Source organism: Dermacentor albipictus, chromosome 3, assembly GCF_038994185.2.
Source record: "Dermacentor albipictus isolate Rhodes 1998 colony chromosome 3, USDA_Dalb.pri_finalv2, whole genome shotgun sequence".
In the NCBI taxonomy this organism is placed as follows: domain Eukaryota; kingdom Metazoa; phylum Arthropoda; class Arachnida; order Ixodida; family Ixodidae; genus Dermacentor; species Dermacentor albipictus.
The window spans coordinates 3,405,023-3,426,650 of record NC_091823.1 but is presented as its reverse complement, the minus strand read 5'-3'; the positions used below and the strand labels follow the sequence as shown (position 1 = coordinate 3,426,650).

Below are 21,628 nucleotides of genomic sequence, written 5' to 3'. Positions count from 1 at the left end.
TGTTCTCGATCGTGAACGTCGCACCGATAAATAGCACGAAATGGGATCTTATCAGCGAGGTTCCGCTGCAGTAGGTGGTTCCCCACATGCGAAAATTGTTACCACAAATGTATTCTTTAGTTCTTCTTGGAAGGCAACAAACTCCTGAAAAACTGGATACATGGACATGGGGCTACCTGTATTACCTATCTTATATAAACCAGTGGCCAGTGGGCATGGAACCACGCACCTACCACAGCCAAGCTGAGTGCCCCAAAACATGCTGAGAAGCAAACATTTTTACAATGAAAACTTGTGCAGCTGGCTCCATGTCCATGGTTCATCGTTAATTCCAAAACAGAAGGTTTCTATTAACCAGCATTAGTCCAACAGATCAGTGAACTTGACAGAGCCAACAGAAGTTAGCAAGAAGCAACTTGTTTTCAAATGGCAAAGATTCTGCATAGAGCCTGAAAGGGCAACATTATACTTTATTTTTATGTGCAAATAACGAGATAAGTTAGACAAACATTGATTGATGCTGCAATGGTACAATAAACAAAACGGCAAAGTGAACATGTAGTGCTACATAATAATGCTTACTTGAAGCTGTCGCTATGACTCACATTGGGTTCGAAGTCACAGGCACCTTCTGGTCACAATGAACTTACTGTCAACAAGCAGAAATTAAATTTTGTTTTTTGAATGGTGCCTTCATTTTAGAGCAATTGCAACTGTCACAGAGGTCAATATCAGCAGGTGGACTTGCACAAGAGTTGAATATAATGTTTGTATAGCTGAAGCTTATGTCATGCTAGAAATTCATTCAATTGAGATACATTAAATTATTACTCAGCTTTTCCCAGTCAAACATTCTAAAGTTGGTGTAACTGAAGTTTCATTTGAGTGACGTCCCAGTCTGCGCAGAACCATGGCTGTACGAACTCAAAAGAAAGGCACCTTGGGGTCTGAATTTGGTGTGGCCTGCAGCGCCTGCAGAGCCCTCCGCTTGTCGTCCAGGCGAGACTCAAGGCGTGTCAGCTGGCTCTTCCTCTGTGCCCAGCGTTCCTCCACCGAGGGTTCGCGCAATTCCCTCACCACCAATGGCAGCAGACACTCCTCTTGCTGGCTGCCACTCGAAGAGCCCTTCTCGTCTGCAAGCAACAAAAGCACTAGCTATGCGAGTTGCTTTTTCCAATAACTGTCCTTCAAAGCGGTCAACAAAAAATGCTGTAATGAGAGGTCACGTCTGCACACTATATTTTGCAGCTCTTAAAGGGCCCCTCACCAGGTCTGGCCATTTTGAGCTTACAAGCATGGAGCATACAATGTGCGCTAACGATCGTGTTTGCAATGCATTACATCAATACGTGCCGCGAAAAGGTCTGAAATTTCAATCCAAACACCAGTTTGCCTTTCCTTCACAGCGATCAGGCTCCAAGTCTGACTGTGACGTATACGTGTCCCTGCGCCTACATACCCGTGTTCGCAATGTGACATCAATCATCGAGACATGCGACTTCGAGAATTATTCAAGGCAACATCGGGTATTTGTGAGGTCTGTTGCTCGAATTCATGAATTGAAGTTTAGAGAAATAATAAAACACACAAATGGAATGTCTGGTGCTTTTTGTTTTACTTCGCACTGAAGCAAGAGAGATGTACTTTTGCTTCGTCTGCTTATTCACGCGGTCGTGCAGTCACGTGCGCAGGTGCCATTTTCTACCATGTTCCAGCACATGATCATGCTCTGCAATCCACTTTTGTCTGCCTCAGAGTTCGTGTAGCACTGCATTACACCACTAGTCATGTGTCCTTGTGCGCTGCAAGAAATGAGACAATCACAACAGGTTGCGCTGGACGCCATCAGCGAAGTGGCCAGCACAGCAAGAAAAAAGTGAGGAGAAAAACACTGAAGACGGGGCCCGTGACATATGCGTCACGTGATCCTCGAGGTCCGGTATGGGAGAATGCAGGGAAGGAATTTCGCTTGCGTAGGCTAGATGGGACGATTGGAGAGAGTGTTTCGCTTGGCAGTGGAGCTCGCCTGCTGAAATCATGGGTTTGTGGCACTGAAATATTTTTATCTAGGCTATTAATGAGCTGATATGAAAAATTTCTTGAAAAAATGTTAACATTTTTTGTTTACAGAAATGTTTCGATAGAAAAATGTTTACAACGGGACAGCACACTAAAGTTAGTGGCAATAGATTTTCATCTAAAAGAACTGTTCTGCACCAAATAACAATGCCAGATGAAGGGAGATATGGTGTTGGTAGGCCAGGGAAGAGTGCTCCAATCAGATTCTGCCTCCCAGCACTCCACAAGGACGTGAAGACAATCAGCCTTTCATCATCTATATCACAAACTGGAGCTTGGCCACCAGTAAGCAAGTAATTGCGTGTGCCATATATGTGCCCTACACGAAGTCTGCAATTAGTTGTGATTTTAAAGTGGGTGACAATGAGCTTAACTGTGGCTTAATTAGATGGAGTTTATTAGAGGTTTTCCAATAGCCTCAGTTTTTTTATGACTGAAGTCTAAGTTTATAGCAGGTAAATTTAGAATGGAACAATTGGAAGCTCTTGTTGTGGCGGGTGTGACAGTTTTGTCTGCTATCACATTGCCCCGAGTGCATCTGTGTTCTGGGCCATCATTTTTTTTTTAAACACATTTATTTGAAATCATATTGGTTGAACATCGCAAACCTTCTGTGACGTTTTTCACTTTTCATTGCTGCGTTTATAGTGTAAGCAAGATTAATGACTTTTCGCATCATCAGAAGCTGTGACAATGACAGTTATTTAATTTATAAAAAGAAATGTACACAAGGCAGCGCCTTGAAGTTTCCTCACGCGGTGCAAGCAAGCTGCAAAGTGAACAAGCGATGGCAGCGCCTGCGCTTGCATCGTGCAGGCAGATACTTCTGGCACGCGCAAGGCTATCGGTGATATTCGGCGATTTCTCAGCCTTCCGAGTCGAGCTGAATCACTTGCGTTTCAGGTGATAGCAATAACACAGCCTAGAATGTGCACTCATCACCACTGGTAGGTTGCGTATGTTGTCTCAAGGTAGAAAACAAGTGCATTGGTACCAATATACGATGACTCATTCCATTTCCCAGAGACATGCATCCTAGCTAATGAAGCAGATGTTGGCTTGTACACAGCAAAGGTGCGATCGGAGATCGTTGTTCGGCGCATTCATTCGGTTACTGGCACGCACGATTGGCCTACTACGCACTGACGTCACTAGCCGCGAGGTGCAGCCACGTTTTTGGTGACGACAAAATGACGACACACTCCTGTCAATCATCTTGCAACTGAGCACATCGTCTGCTAGGTGCCGAACGCGATGGGGGTTGGGAAGTTTGGAGCAATCATACACTCGTTACGAGACCAGCTTCGCATGGTGCATCTGGTGGATTGGATTGGATCCGAACAGTGGCTTTGGCTATGGAATGGCACGTTTGGATCCAATCCATAGTTTAATTCAAGAAAATAGCGCTGGTGATGGGAACTTCGGTTGTTGCATTGGCGTTGCTTGAGGAGGAACGAGAGCAGTGAACGTGCGAAACGCGTTTGAAAAAAATGGCAGAAAGCAAATTCCAGCATCGCTTTTGTTTATTGAAATAAATAGTTCACTGGTTGTGTGGCGAACTCGACCCCATCATCGGGTGCCTACGAGCCACTGGAATGTAGTTGTTGCCACTTGAAAAGTGTGCCACTGTTCCCGTCGTTTCTTTTTTTTTTTTCTCGCTGTGCGCGACAGTATCTAGGGACGATGCAGAGAAACTAATAGTTATAAATTGTAGTAGTCCCTATTTGAACACGTGTTTAAGACTGAGAAGAAAGAAATACATTTTTTAGATAAAGATTTCATTAATTGGAAAGCAAGAAACATTTCGTTTTGTAGTAAACTGCCTGCAAGCAGACAACAAATGAGGGAAGTAAACTTCCGGGGAATTCACCGCTTGCTGATTGGCTGCTCTCTCCGCCTTGTTCTTACAAATTTGGCATACTGTCACGTTGTGACGTTTCAGCAGTGAAAAAGAATGCGTATCGAACAAAAGATTTCCAATTGCTCCCCAGATGACTGAAGTGACAAGCATTTTCAACGGAGTAATTGTACGCTTTGAGCTAGCTGCTTTATTTTTACTGTGGAGAAAAACTGCTTTGCTTTACCAATAATGTTAGGGTTCAGTGCCTTCATTTCCATTTCTTAGGCAAAACGTCAAGTTTGCGTCCCACTACAAAAGCAAAACGGGGCCATCAGCGCCCTTTTGTACACGTTGCGCCTACGTCAAGCATCAAAGAAAATGGCAGAATGTCCAGAATAGAGCCCCTAAGGCCCAAAAACAAGTTCTGATTTTGGCCGACTTGTCTGCGGATTGGATCAAGACAAAGGTACAAGTTGCCAACGTAATGCTAAAAACCGTTAAATTTAGGATACTTTTGAAGGGTACTGGTGTGCACTAGTTGGTTACGATTCATGATCAATGTTATTTGTGCACTACTCGGTATGAGGACTGGGGGACGACAGACACAAGCACAAACATTCAACCGGTTTTAATGGTAGGAAGTCAAGTGGTTTATCTACATACATAAATGTGATATAACATGAAACACATCATAAAATATGCATTTGCAATCAAGAGGACAGACTTGCACAAATGCATTAGCAAGGACTCGAAGGATGGCTGTAATTCTGTACTTTCATAAGTCTCCCACCGTCTAAAAAAGATTCGAGGCCATGGGAAAGCGAGGGAAAGCGGTACAAGCAAGATGACACATACAAAGAACCACAGGAACCAGTATGTAGACAGTGCTGAAAAAGTGATACAGTGAAACCTCATAACTATAAACACCACATTAACAACTTTTCAGATTAACGAACTTTTGAAAAATCCCCTGCTGACTTCTTATAGATTCAATGTAAAAATATTTCAGTACTAAAAACTTCAGAATACCGAACTTTTTGGAATCCCAAACATTATTCAGTTTTCCTGTGATGTTAATAATGCCTCAGTAGTACGAACTAATATTTCTAAATCTGTGGATTCTTACATTTCCGTGTATCCTTCACGGCAGCCAAGACAGTAGGCTAGCAGACGACAAGGTACAAAGAGCGGATGCCGCGGCGCATAGGTTGGGAACACCTGAGACCGTGTCTGACAAAAAAAGGAATTCGGAAAAAAAGGAGCGCATGTTCCACCCAGAAAAGTGCCACCTAGAAACAGAGGCACATCTTCCTTCTTTCACCCTTCTTTCTGCACAGGACTCTTTCTTTCGCACTTCTTTCTACAGCCATACTAGCTACATACACAGTGAAGTGTAACCTCTATACTTGCAGAGATGTCACATTGTCGCACTTTGCACTTTCCAGATGGCATCGTTTACGCACGCTTGTGCTTGGACATAGTTCAGGTGTCCACCTCGATGGAGACAGTCGCGGTGTCCATGGCAAGAAATGTGAAAAACAAACAAAAAGTGAGAAACATTGCGCTTTAGAGATGACATGGAGCTACCTTTATGTCAGCAGTTTCCTCGGCATCAGCGCCTGTTTCACACACGTCACTCTTATTATACAGTACTTCGGTAGTGTGTGGTGGCGGAAACTATGGAAAATAGCAACAGCGCGTGCCGTGGGCCAACAGTGACGTTTTCGTCGATAGCTCATATGGCGACAACTTATGAGCTGATGGGTTGATGGGCGGAATGGTTAATTTTGGGGCTTTCACCATAACCATCTTTCCGAATAATGAACACTTTACCGCAGTCCCCTGATGTTCGTTATATCAAGATTTCACTATATACGAGATCCTGCGTGACTGCGGGAAAAGTATATTGGCCAAACAGGTAGATGCTTGAACGATAGGCTTCTGGGACATAACAATAATGTACACAGGACAGTGCAAGGATACCTGGGTTTGCACTGTCGGGATTGCGGTTGTAAGCCATTGTTCAGTGACTGCAAGTTTGTAGCCAAGCACAATAGTCAGATGACATGTGATATAATTGAAGCGACAAAAATGTGTTGCCTTGGGAAAAACGGCGTCAGTGTGGGCAAAAGCCCCCACATTTTCTTTCTCTCACACCCACTCTTGCTCGTGCCTGCGCACAAATGTCGGCTGACTCCTGAAATGCCAAGCCTCGCTGTGCTGCCTAGAAGTTGCTAAAGTGGCGACCTGGTCGACCGGACTGATCAGAACAGTTAACGCAAGGCGAAAAGAGGGAACAACAAAAGCAATGCGTGTGGAAAGCATGGAAGCATGTGTGAAGATCAGGCCGATTAGCCATCGGAAGGCACACTGATTGCATTAAATACATGAATTCACTGTTCACAACCGCATATTCACGCAGTTTGAAGTTTTCTACCCACATGCGAGCACATAGACGAATGTAGCACGCCTGCTTCCGGTGGTCGCCAGCAGGTCGACGGCAGACCTAAACGGCGCTTGAACAGCCGTCAATCTGACTCGTATGTGTGATTTTGTGAACAATCACCGATGAGCCACTCATAGGAACATATTAGCAACAAGCTTTCTGCAACAGTTTGTAGCGTGTTATCGCTTCAGCCGGCACTGAAATTTTGCCACAGCTACACCACTGGCCACATTGACTAGCAGGTTAGGCCTAATCGGAGAAGCATCATCGGGTGTCGGTGACTAAGTTACGGTTTCATATAGAATCAATGCAGATCTATTCACAGCGGTCACACAATCCTCAGACAGCCAACAAACTGCCTTGCCAATGAAGGCGAGTGCACTGAATGACCATTGCATGTTCACGGCCGCCATCTTTGCGAAATGCCACACAGTGAACCCGGGTTCTAAGAACCATTCATAGGTGCACAACAGTCTGTTTTCGTAGTTTCAACGACCCATCATAAGACTAGCTTTAAATTTACGTGGTGAGCTCAAAGATATCACACGACAGTGTGCTGACTCCCGGATGCAGATGCATTTACATGGATGGCTGATAGTTGCGTGGGAAAAAAAGAAATGGGGAGGGAGGACGGCAAGCAAACATGACGTGGGCCTCCTGATTTGAGAACTCTGTACTGTCAGCACCGACCGCAGTTGATGCACGCAATGCCTATGGCCGCACGGAGCGGTGCTGAGTGACGTGACACACATTTCCCGTTTTTGACCCTCAAAACCCACCTGCCATAAAGATGGAAAAAGCCTCCCGTTTCCTTCAAGAAAACGGGAGAGCAATACTTTTTATGTACGGTTGAACCCACTTATAACAATATTCAAATGCCATGAAAATTCCATTGTCATAACCGATAATTGTTAAAACCGGGTGGCATGAAAAAATCAAAATGGGGATGGCAGAGCTGATCTCAGCAAACTATAATGGCGGGGAGGCCCAGTGCCCCTCTCCACCACCTTCCTACATCCGGCTGCCGATTGTGCTCACTCGTTAAATACGGGTGTCACATGGCGCACTTTTGATCGCGATCAAGCCCGATCCAGATCTAATTTCTTTTCTCAGTCGTGAGTGGCTCCTTGGCACAATATGCACGAGAGAGTAAATCGCAGTCGAGAATTTCAATCTAGATCGGTCCCGATTGCGATTAGAAGCATACGTGTGACACCGGTATAACTGCTTCCTGGTATCAGGATTGGGGGCTCAATCCCATCGCTCGTAATCAGTTGTCGAGATTGGAGTCGGTCATGAATTAGAAGGTAGCTGGCCCATGCCGTCGTCCAACTTATCCACGCTGAGGACGTTGTTGAAGGGAAGGACTGCTTCTCATCAAGAACGAGGAATATGGGTTTATTTACAGTATCTACATAAGGACGTTGCAGTTCATCAGTCTAGCATGACTGCGAGAGAAAGTGCACTGAGCAGCCGCACAGCAGCAGTTTATAAACACTCGGTCCTCCCTCGATCCCAAGGTGAGGGAAATGTTCGACCAGTCATCGTAAACGAGTCGCCTCTCTGCGCAAAGGATCACACACACACACTTCTGCACAGGTTCACAGTCCTCAACCGACGCCAGACGGACATTGTAGAACTCGGGGCTTATGTCAGGAAAGGCGCCTTTTATTCCCGTGCGGCCGCCAGTTGCCCATTGTCTTGCGTCTTGAACGGCGCGTGGGAAGGGGCCTCGAACTACGTTTCCTCAGGGACTCCCCTGCTCACAGCAGACCGGGTAGGCGGTGTCGTGTTCCGGCATAAAGCCTGCTTCGTCGAACTCATCTCGGCTCCTGCAACGGAGAGTCGAGGACGCGCGTATTGTCCTGTGGACACAGTCGACTTAGTGACGCCATGGCTAGAGGGTTGTGGCAGCCTTCTAGGAAACATTTGACGCCGCTGTCGCAACTGGCTGGCAAAACTTGCACCTCAGCAGGCCGTTCTTAACACTGGGCGCTCTGATCACGTGTAACAAGCCGCTGCTGTCGGCGTTAAAAGAATGGCACTGCTATAACTGCAAAGAGGGGTCACAGGTGGCAAGCGATGTGCGAGAACCGCCAAGGCAGCGTTTTGGTGGGCCCAAAAGGGGCCTTTTAATGAACGCGAGGAGGTTGCCGCGGCAGCCTGTCAGCTTGACAAATCGAGAAGAAACGCCGAGGTGAGATCAGCACAAGCGTCTCGCCACATACGTCGCATTGCATTGCATGAGAATAGCCTATGTCCGTCTGCGTTGCCGACATCCTTCTCAAAGAAGTCCAGGTGCTTCACGTAGTGCAGCAGAAGGTTCCTCGCGAAAACGAAGCCTCAGAGGGACTGAATTCTCTACAGGGTCAACCGCGGGGACAATGTTGAGGCAGCCTGCTCTACCGTATCAGCGCTGCCATCGTGGCCGTCACTGTTACTATCCAATGCAAGCATGTTCGCGACAATCGCCTCATCGGTTAGAAGCACTTAGTTTCCAAATCTACAGCCGTGTGTTTTCTTTTCACCGGAAACGTTGTGCATTGCCTATTATCAGCGGGCGGGTCAGTCATCTTCCGTTTCGGTGGCAAGTCAAAAGAGGGTGAGAAGCCACGTGGCCAGGAACAATTTTGATGCAACCAATAAAAACGAACAAGGGAGAGTACACTGTTTGCAGAACTGCACTGGATGAGGAGCCAGCGAGCAAGATGCGAGCAGCACAGTTGTCCCGGTCCATTCACGTTTTGGAGGGTGGCTCGGCGTAGAGATGTGGGCGCAGCCCATTTGTGTTCGGAGGGGTGGAAAGGCGACGGGAGAGAGCTGCGCGGAGAAGGCTGGAAAATGAGTGCGCAGCAGCCGTTCGAGCAGCGGGCCATCGTGCAGCGGCTCGAATTTCTTTTCTTTTTTTCTTTTCAAGGATTTCGCATTTCACTAACCTTTAGGCTTGGACACCGAGCAGCCATACTTCATCGTTATAACCGATAATCCGACATCAGGGCATTGTAGTAAGCGGGTTATTTCAGCATGCAAAACATACAAAAGTTGACGGTGCAGCAGCTTCTCATTGTTATAACCAATATATTATTAAAACCGGTATTGTTATAAGTGGGTTTGACTGTAATAAACGATTACCATTAAGCATAAAATGGCGCAATATTAAACTGAAAACCCCATAGGGTATTTAGGGCAACTTTGCTATTTGTTCAGCTTTAGAAGAAAAAAAGCACTTTTAATTCTATTTGACGGTAGCAGCAGCAGTAAACCTTATTTAGTAAAACAAGAGAAATTGCGCAACAGACATTCTCTCGATATATTTTCCAGCCTTCATATACAAACTGAGTTATCAATGCTGGCATACTAATACGGTGTTCCCTTTAAGAGATAGAGCATGCTATACATCTCAATTCATAGGCCCCTAAGTTACTGAAAGCTAGCAAGATTCTTGTAATCTGATTACCTCCTGAGCATGTACAGCACTGTTTCTTGCACAAAATTCGGAAGCATAAAGGTCTGTGTTTAATTTTATGATATCCCATATTCGATTTGAAATCTACTATTTGGTATTCACACATCCCTAGCGATTATGGCAGCCTCTGTGCTTTATATACTTGGACATTCACATTGTATAATATGCTCACCTGCTATGGCCTCTATGAAGAAAATAGCAGTATTGAAAATAAATCTGTCAAGGGACCAACACAGCAAACCATACCTTCTCTGTAGGTACCAAGGTGAAGGTGAAGATCCTGCGTCTCTATCACCATGCTATGGTAAGCGTCGCTCACAAGGAAAGAGTGGTAATACCGCTCTTCCAGTGCCTGGTACACTTCCTTTTGAGCTTGCAAGAATGCTTCAGGACCCTGTAAGCCAAATAGACAGAAACAGCTGAAGACAACAGGCTTGGTTGAGCCACACATCACAACAAAATTTTCTTTCCCTGATAAAACTGCAGGTAAAGGCCCTGGCTAAAGCCTTTGCTTTGCTATAGAGTACAAAGCCAAAACACCTCAATAACTTCGCCGATGAAAATGTTAACGTGTAATTAGCACATATTGGCATATAAACCAGTTGGGACATACTTTTTGCACAGCTACGAGAGAGTAACGTGGAATTTCTGTGCAGCCGGTTTAGTCCTGTAGCTGTGCATGAGATCTGAACTGCCAGGAATGCCGGGTGAATGCGGACTTGCGAGACTGCACAGTCGCAGTCCGATTCCAGCACTGAATTACAGTCGCACCCACTTATAACAATATTAAATTAAATTAAATTAAATTATGGAGTTTTACGTGCCAAAACCACTTTCTGATTATGAGGCACGCCGTAGTGGAAGGCTCCGAAAATTTTGACCACCTGGGGATCTTTAACGTGCACCTAAATCAAAGTACACTGGTGTATTCGCATTTCGCCCCCATCGAAATGTGGCCACCATGGCCGGGATTCAATCCCGCGACCTCGTGCTCAGCAGCCCAACACCATAGCCACTGAGCAACCACGGCGGGTATAACAATATTCAAGTGCCATGAAAATTCCATTGTTATAGCCAATAATTGTTATAAATGGGTTGAATGAAAAAAAAAATCAGAATGGGGAATGGCATAGCTGTTCCGAGAAAACTATAACAGTGGGGAGGTCAGTTCTCCTCCCCAGCACCTTCCTCCATTTGGCCTCTGATTGTGTTGACTCGTTTAACTGTTTAACTCTGCTTCCTGTGCGCCCCAATTGCATGTTGTTAACAAGCTGCAGCTGCTGGCGTTCAAGAATGGCACTGCTATAACAACTGCAAAGAGGGGTCACAAGCGGCACGTGACATACAAGCTCTGCCTAGGCATTGCTTTGATGGCCCCAAAAGATGTCTTTTAAAAAATGAGGGAACGTTGCCGCAGCAGCATCTCAGCTTGAGAAATCCAGAAGAAATGCTGGAGCGAGATCGCCACAAGCATCTCACCACATACTTCCCAGTGGCTTGCATGAGAAAACCGCATGTCCATCAGCTTTGCTTTCAGACATCCTTCTCCAAGGCATCCAGGTGCTCCACGTAGTGAAGCGTAAGGTCCTTCATGAAAACAAGCCCATAAGGGACTACAGGATCAACCGCGGGGACAATGTTTAGGCAGCCTGTTGAGGCAACCGCATCAGCACTGCCGTCGTGGCCGTCACTGTCGCTATCCGATGCAAGCATGTTCGTGACGATCGCCTCATCGGCTAGAAGCACTTCATCTCTAGCAGTGTAGCATCTCTAGCATCTGTAGCAGTGCACTTTCTTTTCACCGACGTCATGCATTGCCGATGATCAGCGGACAGATCAGCCATCTTCCATTTCGGCGGCAAGTGAGACGAGATTGAGAAACAACGTGGCGAGGAACGACTTCGATGCACCGAACAAAGACAAGCACAACCGACTTAATCCATTAGCAGAATTGTGCAGAATGAGGGCTAGGGAATAAAGAACCAACTGTGAGGGCCGAGCGAGCAATCTAGGAGCAGCGCCAGCAGCGTTGCCAGCGCAGTTGGCACCGTCCATTCGTGTTTTGGAGAATGGCACGGCGCAGAGCTATGGGCGCAGCCCATTCGTGCTCGGAGAGGTGGAAGGGCGACAAGAGAGATGCGCGCGAGGCTGGCACGCATGTCTCATGGAGAGAAGTGCACGGCGGCAGTTGGGATGGCAGGCGACTGTGCAGCAGCTCACATTTCACTTTTTCTTTTTTCTTTTCAACGATTTTGCATTCCACTACCTTTTGGGATGGATGCCCAGCAGCCAGACTTCATCGTTATAACCGATAATGTGGCATGGGGACATTATAGTAAGCGGGTTATTTCCCCATAGAAAACATACAAAGGTTGACAGTGCAGCAGCTTTTCATTTCTGTAGCCAATATATAGTTAAAACCAGTATTGTTATAAGTGGGTTTGACTGTAGTAATTTTTCCAGAGCTTGTAGTTATTCTAGGTACATTAAGCTTTGCTCACACATGACTCGTAACATGGCCCCCATTCCTTCTAAATGCATCTTTTATTTGCTTGCTGCTGCTGATTTCAGCTGTGATATGCGCTTTGAACATAGCTTTGAGCAGTGCAAGCAAAGCTGGATGAGGAATTTCGCTATTTTCAGAAAACATGAACTGCTGAAATTATTTTTTTAGCTTACATGGAAGAACCTGGCACTGCACTTTTTGCCCTTTCTAATGAGTGCAGAATTAATCTAGACTTTTGGGCTGCGAACTACATCTACGCAGCTTCTTGGACTAGGTACAGCGAAGTATCACGTCCATCCGTCCGTGTCTGTCTGTCTGTCTTTTGCACCTTCAGGGCATATAATAAGTTAGAAAAGGGAAGGACTACATTAGTATACACAAACAAATAAGAACCCGCCGTGGTTGCTCAGTGGCTATGGTGTCGGGCTGCTGAGCACGAGGTCGCGGGATTGAATCCCGGCCACGGCAGCCGCATTTCGATGGGGGCGAAATGCGAGAACACCCGTGTACTTAGATTTAGGTGCACGTTACAGAACCCCAGGTGGTCAAAATTTCCAGAGTCCTCCACTACGGCGTGCCTCATAATCAGAAAGTGGTTTTGGCACGTAAAACCCCATAATTTAATTTAATTTAAACAAATAAAAAATAGAAAGTAACACAAGAGAACAGTATTCTGTAACATTTTGCTTTGGAACTGGTCCACGAATGCCATTGGCCGGCGCTTGGCTATCATCATCCCTGGCAGGCGTGACTAGAAATTTTCTTGTTGTCACACAGGTTGTCATTCCTCTGCAAAACAAACCCGTCGTCTGCTAAGAGTGGAACTGCAGAAAGGTGTTTCCCTCGACGTCTTGCGCGATCACGAGCACGATCTCGTGGGTTGCTAAGACAACCGTGGCCACCAGGTAGTCTCACACTGGCCGACGTGGTGAGACAGACACCAATGACGGCTCCTTCGGTTGTGTTGCTAGCAAGTGCTGGCGAAAGATGACGCAATGACAGGCAACGGCACGACTCATTCAATATGAGCAAGCGAGAGTTCTGAAGGCATTTTAGTCTCTCCAAAGACAGCACGATAGCTTTGCAATGAGCTAGAAGATTCTCTCAGAACACAAAGATTTCGTGGCGTTGACACTGTGACAAGAGTGCTATGCACACTGTGTTTGCACCACACCCCCCACACAGAATTTTACAACAACCAAAGGGGCCTGACGAAGAGCTCTTTAAGTTTCCCTTGGCTAATGGGCTTCGACAGTTTTTCATAAATCTTTTCATTCTTTTTTTTAATCCCCTCAGACTATAACATATGAGCTTGAAGGTGGCCCCATACCAGTGTTATCTAAATTGAAATTAACCAATCCTTTCAATATCGAGTTTAGGTTGCTATGTACAAGGTTTTATGGGGTTATTATTACACTCACAAAAACCTAAAACAAGATATCCTGGCTATGCGAGATGCTTAGATTAATAAACACCAAGACAGTTGCAAGAGCACGGAAGGGCAGCTGTCACGGTGGCATCATCCCATGTGCGACAGAAAGGCAACAACCACCTACACCTGCTTTCACACCCAAGAACAGAGGTAGACTCTTAGCTGCTAAATAATTACACAAGAGTAACACAGTGACCATTAATATATCACCACGCATGACACTTTTGTGCACTGAACACATCACCATTACTTTTGGCCAAGGGGCTCAAGCTTCCACATACTTGATTTTCATGATTTTTACATGCATGTCTCAGCACACCAAACTATATATCAAATGCAATCAGTCATAAAAAAATATTGAAAAATTTCTTGCCTTATTGGCCATAATGAAAGCCTCTATGCCCTTGAGGACGCCTTTTGAGAGCCGTATCCCCGGACGTGGACGCTTGATGTATGTCTGGTAAATCTCATTGCCTAGCTGATGCCATTCATCCTTTAAAGCATTGTAAAATGATGCCAATCAATGACAGGAGGTGGAAAGCTGCACACAAAACTCACTTTGCTGGAGAGTTTCATGTTTTCAATGTCTTGCCAGAATCTAGCATAATGAGGAGTAAGAGAAAAGATGCAGCAGTTAAAAGCGTATGCGAAAAGTTCTTTGCAGCTGAAAAAAAATTGCACGTTGTGAAAATCATCACTGCCAAAAAAATTTACACTTACGAAAGCAACGACTTTCCCACCTCTTCGCCTTGCAAGAATCTGGCCAGGTACTCTCGACATACAGGAGACTCCATAAGAACTGAAAATGCAAATACCTGGAGCAAAATCAAAGTAATGAAACTGCAAAATAGACAGCCATACAAAAAACAAGACAGAGAAGTGGCACAAGCTGACCTTGCACCCTGGAAGGCTTTCTTGTTCTTCGGAAGGTGAATAACAGTCTAATCCTCCAACTAACTTGAGCTGTTTCTCACATCGTGCCTTTGCATACGTCAGCTGAAAAACAAAAGTACAAGAAAATACCACCAATGATGAAAAATCAGTCACAATAATTTCCAGTCCTAATGCTGCTGGCATACATAGCCTGCAAGGAAAGGAAATCGTACAATTAAAAGATCAAACAGGATATTATTTGCAACATGCTGTACAGCCGAACCCGTTTGCATCAAATTATTCTATATATCGAACAATTTCTCGACACAGTATAGTTACAATGAGTATATATAGCAAAAATTACGCTTACATTGAACAAAAATAGCAGCGACTCCCAATATATCGAACGTCAAGCGGAGGAAAAGTGCCCCCAGAAGTTGACATTTCCTCGCAGTGGCGGGGAAACCCGGCAGCACGGCTCCATCCAACCACTCTCCCTACCATGACTGTGCTGCCTCGGACTAGCCAGCGACACCCCCCTGCCAAAAATTATTCTCGCCCGCCCGCAGCGCTTGCTCAGACAGCCAATCTGAGGCTCTTGTGCCCTTGTCGTGCAAGATGGCAAAAGTGCGAGTTGTCTCGCTGCTTTTCTAGTGCATTGTGTTTGCGCTTTGTGGGCCTTCTCCCACAGTGTTGCCGTGATGAAGCGGCAGAATTCGCCTTTCGACGTGAAGGTCAAAATCATAAATCGGGTCGAACGCGGTGAGAAGTTGGATGTCCCCGCAGCGTGCAAGATTCCGAGGAGCACTCTAAGCATGATCTTGAAGAATAAGAGGGAGATTAGGGCTAAAGCGGCCAAACTCACGACTCGGTGCCCGTGGCGCCCGACGCCTATGCACGGCTGTGTACAAGTGGTTCATCCGAAATTGCTTCAGATGTGCCGGCTTCCACGTGCTTGGTGATGACTGTAAATTCTGATGAATGCAACGAAGCCATTGCCGGTGTTGCCGAAGTTTGGAGCGAGCTGTCAGAATTTCCAGAAGCTGTTGACAAATCAACGGCGTACGAGTTTGTGAGTGCAGATGATGGTGTCGCAACCACGGGAGAACCCCAAAACGAAGACAACATTGCCGACATCGTACCGAGCACAAGTGAAAGTGGGCACAATGAAGAAAGCAACGACAATCCTTTGCCCACATCCTCCGAAGTGATTGGTGCACTCGCACTAGTCCGCTGCTTCTGCGTGAATGCGGAAGGTTGCGGCCTCAGCTACTCTGACTCCTTAGACAATGTGGAAAAGTATGCGCGTCGCAGGAAGCGAAATTGCCTAAGCAGAAGCAAATGCACGAGTATTTCATGTGAAACTAAGCTAGTTTCATCAATTAAGTGCTTTTATAAATGGTATGTGCTTTTATGACATCCAATTATTTAGCAAGCTTATATCAAATTATGGTGTATATCAAACTGATAGGCGTTTTTTTGTGAGTTCAATATAGCCGGGTTCGACTGTAGTGCCGGAAAAATATGCCAAAAGAAAGCCCCAAAGGGCACAATATTTAGTACATGATAGAACATGTAAGCATGACTGAACAAGGATGTAGAAAGAAACGGACACAGAGAGAGAGTGCTGTCTCCGTGTGTCTGTTTCTTTCTATGACCTCGTTCAGTCGCGCTTAGATATTCTATCATGGATTCAAACCAACCAGCCTGCCAACGCGTTTTAACCAAATTCATTACAGAGCATGTCATTATCCAAAGCATATTGTTACGGTGAAGGGAAAGAAGAAGGTGTCATGGACTAGAGGAAGATGAAGTCTGGCACTTGCCTGAATGCCTTAAAAGGCAGTTGTAAATACACCTTATTTTACATTCGTGGGCTTGCTTTCTTCCTGCAACATTTTGGTGGAAGGTGCTGGGTACAATCACGGAACTTTGCAGCGGACGTCGTCTACCTGCCGCCACAATGGCAAATCAACCGACACAAGCAACAACGCCTCAGCAGCCCATGCCAATGGTCATCCTCACTCACCCAAGGGACCCGGGGACATATTGTGGCACGAACAACGCCGACGTCGAGAACTAGCTTACGATGTACGAGCGAGTGTGCAACAACAACAGGTGGTATCCAACAATGATGCTAGCAAACCTGATATTTTATACGAGAGAAACTGCGAAGCAATGGTACGATACACATGAAGCTGACCTAACGAGCTGGGATGTCTGCAAAGACAAAATGCGAGAACTGTTTGGCAGACCTGTCAGTCGTCAGCTGGCAGCAAAAAAAGAACTTGTGTGCCGCACTCAGACGTGCACAGAATCCTATGTCGTGTACATACACGATGTGCTGGCCCTATGTCGCAAGGCTGATAACAACATGACCGAGGCAGACAAGATTGGTCACATACTAAAAGGTATTGCAGACGATGCCTTCAATCTCCTGATGTGCAAGGATTGTGCCACTGTGGATGCAATTATAAAGTAGTGCCGGTGCTTCGAACAAGCGAAGGGCCGCCGTGGTTCGTTCAGCCGACAGGACCGGAAGATATAATGCACTTCGTTCGCCATGAGCTCGAGGCCATGGCTCCGGCTCCAGTTTGTTCTGACTGTCGGGAAAGCGTGCCCGCTATCTCCCTTATACAAGCGGTCGTTCAGGAGGAAATAACAAGTTTGAGCATTCCATCTCTCTGCTCGGTCCGCCACACAAACACCTACTTGATCACTCCAGCCGCTCGCTCCCCAAGGCAAAGCTTTCCGCCACTCCGTCACAACCCAGCTGACTGGCGCACAGCGGATAATAAACCCGTCTGCTTTAATTGTTCCAGTATTGGACACATCGCCCGTCATTGCCGTAACCACTGGTCGTCGCCTCCTGGGTGGTCGTCTCCAAGTCACTACCACCAAGTGCCAGACAACTGTACTTTCTCGCCCTATACTTCGGCTGTGCTCCACCATGATCCAGCCGCTCCCCGTCTCCACAAGGTCGTAGGTCCCGTTCGCCTCTCATTCACTGCTCCTCGTCCCCTTCTGCAACTGGTCGCTTCACTTCGGGAAACTAGGCGGTACAGCTCCCGGAGGTGAAGCTGCAACTCCGACCCAGCCCACAAATCCTCTGTTGACCCTGCCTACACGTGGAAACCTACAGGACATTGAAGTTGATGGCGTTCCTGTTACATTTCTCGTTGACACAGGAGGGCAGCTTTCAGTTATGAGAGCTGCTCTCCACCAAAGGCTCAAAACAGTTCTGACGCCCGCCGTACCGTGCACTGTGCGAGTCGCCGATGGGAGCACTTGTTCTTCGAATGTGCACAGCATGTGTGACCAATGAGGGCCGTTATACTGTTGTTTTATTTATCGTCCTTGAGGACTGTCCACACGACCCAATTCTTGGCCTCCACTTCCTTTCGAAACACTCTGCCCAAATGGACTGCTCCGCAGGTGTTGTACAGTTGGATCTGCCACTTCCTCCCGACGCAACAACTTGTGCTTCAAACCACTTACGTCCTCCTGACGCCCTGTCCTCTCATACCTGATGGTAAGTACGTCATGTTGCCGCTTACTAACGTGGTTTTGTCGCGCAATATTGCCCTACCGAGCACCTTAATTCGGATCCACGAAAACTGCGCTCGAGTGCCCATCCTCAATTTTGGATTTTTGTCGCATGTGCTGCTACATGGTATAGCCATAGTGCATATCACTCCTTTGGAAGAATTTGAGATTTCTTCTTTGACCTCTAAATCCTTCCTCAGTACCAACGGACCTTTGTCACCAACTCCTTCGTACTCGACACCTGGAGACAACGTTTCTAAGATGATTGCCCCTGACCTTTCTTTCGAGCAAACAACAGCTCTTCGTCACCTCCTGTCATTTTATCGGGATATCTTTGATTTGGACGACCCCGTCCACTGGGCCAGACATCTGTTGTCACGCATTGCATCAACACTGGTGACGCTAGCCCCATTCATAGGCGGCCATATTGTGTCTCGGCAGCAGAAAGGGCCATCATACAGAAAGAGGTAGACAGGATGATGAACAAGGACATCACTGAACCTTCCAGTAGTCCGTGGGCATCATCAGTTGTCTTAGTTGTGGGGATGCGCGACCCTCGCGCCTCCCCTGATGTTTTTCCCGCATAGCGCGTCTCCTGTAGTGCGGCTTCGCCGCACACACGGCGGTTGGAATGGTACAGGCGCAGTGCGAGAGATGGCGCGAGCGTCGCGCCGCTGCGCGGTTACTTGGGTTCGGAAAAGACAAGGCGCGCGCTCTTGGGTTCGAGACAGCCAGCGGGTCGGCGCACGGCGGGGGACGACTCCCGCGCGGCGACCCATGCTTCTGCGAGACCGCCTCGCGTGGCCGCCCTCGAACGCGCCACGATTCGCGTGACCATACACGCGAACGACCAGGCGTTGGGATCCAGCATGCGGCGAACATATTCGCTCGCGAGGACGCGGTGAGTCGGACTTCTAGATTTGTCGCGCGCCCATCGGCATAGCAACTCGGCTAGCAGGCATTGATGTATGAAAGGTGCAATAAATGCCCTTGTGATTGTTTGCACTACTGTGTTGTCGTTCCTTTGTCCCAAGAGTACGGTGTGAGAATCCCCCATCAGACCCCACATAGTAAAGAAAAAAGGCAACGCGTGGCGCTTCTGCCTTGACTACCATCACCTCAACAGGATAACAAAGAAGGATGTTTATCTCCTCCCTCACATTGATGACGGTCTTGACTGTCTTCACGGATCCCAATACTTTTCATCAACTGACCTCCGCTACAGCTATTGGCAGATTAGCATCGATGAGATGGACCGTGAGAAAACCGCCTTCGTCACAACGGACGGTCTCTACCAATTGAAAGTCATGCCCTTTGGTGTATGCAATGCGCCAGCTACATTTGAGCGCATGATGGACTCTCTCTTGCGCAGCTTGAAGTGGTCTACATGCCTCTGTTACCTCGATGATGTGATTATGTTTTTGCCCAACTTTGAGAGCCACCTGCGGCACCTCACAACCATACTCTCCGTGTTTCGCAGAGCTGGCCTTCAGCTAAACTCCTCCAAGGGCCATTTCGGTCGCCGTGAAATTAACATGCTCGGCCATTTCGCAAATGCCGCCGGAACACAACCTGATCCACAGAAAGTTCACGTCGTGCGAAATTTTCCTGTACCTTGTTAAACAAACGATGTCCGTAGTTTTTCTGGGCTTATGCTCTTATTTCCGGCGATTTGTGAAAAATTTTGCCGACATCGCTCGCCCTCTCACTGACCTTCTTAAGAAAGATGTCTCTTTCTCTTGGGGACCACTGCCAGAGAAAGCCGCCTGTACCCTGATTGAGCGGCTTACAACTCCCCCGATTCTGTCACACTTTTACCCTTCTGCACCCACTGAAGTACGAACTGACGCAAGTGGTCATGGAATCGGCGCTGTCCTTGCTCAGCGTCAACAGGGCGAAGACCGTGTCATCGCTTACGCCAGCTGCCTTCTTTCCACGCCCGAGCAAAATTACTCCATTACTGAGAGAGAATGTCTCGCGCTCGTATGGGAAGTCGCAAAATTTCGACCGTACCTTTTCCGACTCATCATCACCGACTCATCAACCGATCATCACGCCCTCTGCTGGCTCTTCTCTTTGAAGGACCCAACTGGACAACTTGCACGTTGGGCATTGCGTCTACAAGAATATACATTTTCTATTATGTATAAGTCAGGGCACCTGCATAAAGACGATGACTGCCTGTCCCGCAATCCCGTGGATCAACCGGACGATACCGATGCAGACTTGGACATCAGTGTTCTATCTCTCTCCGGTTTCCTTCATATTGGCGACGAGCAATGCCAAGATGCTGTTCTTCGAACACTTATGGAACGCCTAAGCTCCTTGCCCAATGACCCGTCCCTCCGGATGTTCACGTTGCACGATAGAACTTAATACCATCGTAGCGTTCGTCCTGATGGCCTAGAGCTCCTCCTAGTCGTTCCTAAACACCTTCGACTGGCCGTACTCCAGCAACTTCACGACACTCCTACTGCTGGACATCTGGGCATCACTCGTACTTACGACCGCCTGCGGCACCGCTTCTTTTGGCCCGGCATTTATCGCTCTGTGCGCCGTTACGTCACTTCTTGCGACCTGTGTCAGCGCCGGAAGACGCATGCTATGTCTGCTGCTGGTTTGCTTCAATCAATTGATATCCCTACAGAGCCATTCTTCCGTGTAGGCCTTGACCTCCTTGGCCCCTAACCAATTTCCAACACAAGAAACAAATGGATTGCTGTAGCAACAGGTTATGCCACGAGATATGCCATTACATGAGTACTACCAACCAGCTGCGCTACAGATGTCGCCGACTTCCTACTATACGACTTCATCCTGCACAACGGCACCCCTCGCCAGTTACTCACAGATCGCAGCCGCTACTTTCTATCGTAGGTTGTCTATGATCTGCTGCGATCCTGTTCTATAGAACACCAGCTTGCTACCGTGTACCACCCTCAAACGAACAGCCTTACCGGGCGACTCAACTGCACACTAACTGAAATGCTGGCCATGTACGTTTCCAACGATCACTGCGACTGGGACATCGCTTTACCATCCATCAGTTTCACATACAACTCGTCCCGTCACGACACTGCCGGATTTTCACTATTTTACCTTTCGTATGGTCGCGACCACGCCTTGCCCTTCCGACACGTTGCCACCTTCCGCAGTACAATCACCCTTCACTGGTTACGCTCGCGATGAAATTGCCTTAGCTGCCCAAGCCTGAGATGTCACCCGCCATCACCTCACAGTCTCGCAAGCTTCTCAAAAGAAAAGACGGGGAATGCGGGAGATGGAAATTCAAGACGATGAGCAAAACGTCAACAAGGTGAATGCTGGAGCCAACGTTTCAACAAGTGTACTTGTTTTCTTCAAGGCCCTTGAAGAAAACGAGTCCACTTGTCGAAACGTTGGCTCCAGCATTCACCTTGTTCACGTTTTGCTCATAAGCT

The 21,628-nt window shown here is 47.2% G+C and overlaps 1 protein-coding gene across 1 annotated transcript in view; it reads right to left on the bottom strand.

Moving 5' to 3' along the window:
• The window catches only part of LOC139057169 (sorting nexin-25-like), an 82,432-nt gene that overhangs the window by 40,977 nt on the left and 19,827 nt on the right, over positions 1-21,628 (bottom strand). The window contains exons 9-14 of the mRNA XM_070534960.1: positions 14,664-14,765; positions 14,490-14,584; positions 14,328-14,367; positions 14,143-14,262; positions 10,078-10,225; positions 940-1,133 (exon numbers count right to left, since the gene is read on the bottom strand). Coding sequence (XP_070391061.1) covers positions 940-1,133; positions 10,078-10,225; positions 14,143-14,262; positions 14,328-14,367; positions 14,490-14,584; positions 14,664-14,765 — 699 coding nt within the window. The remainder of the gene's footprint in view (positions 1-939; positions 1,134-10,077; positions 10,226-14,142; positions 14,263-14,327; positions 14,368-14,489; positions 14,585-14,663; positions 14,766-21,628) is intronic.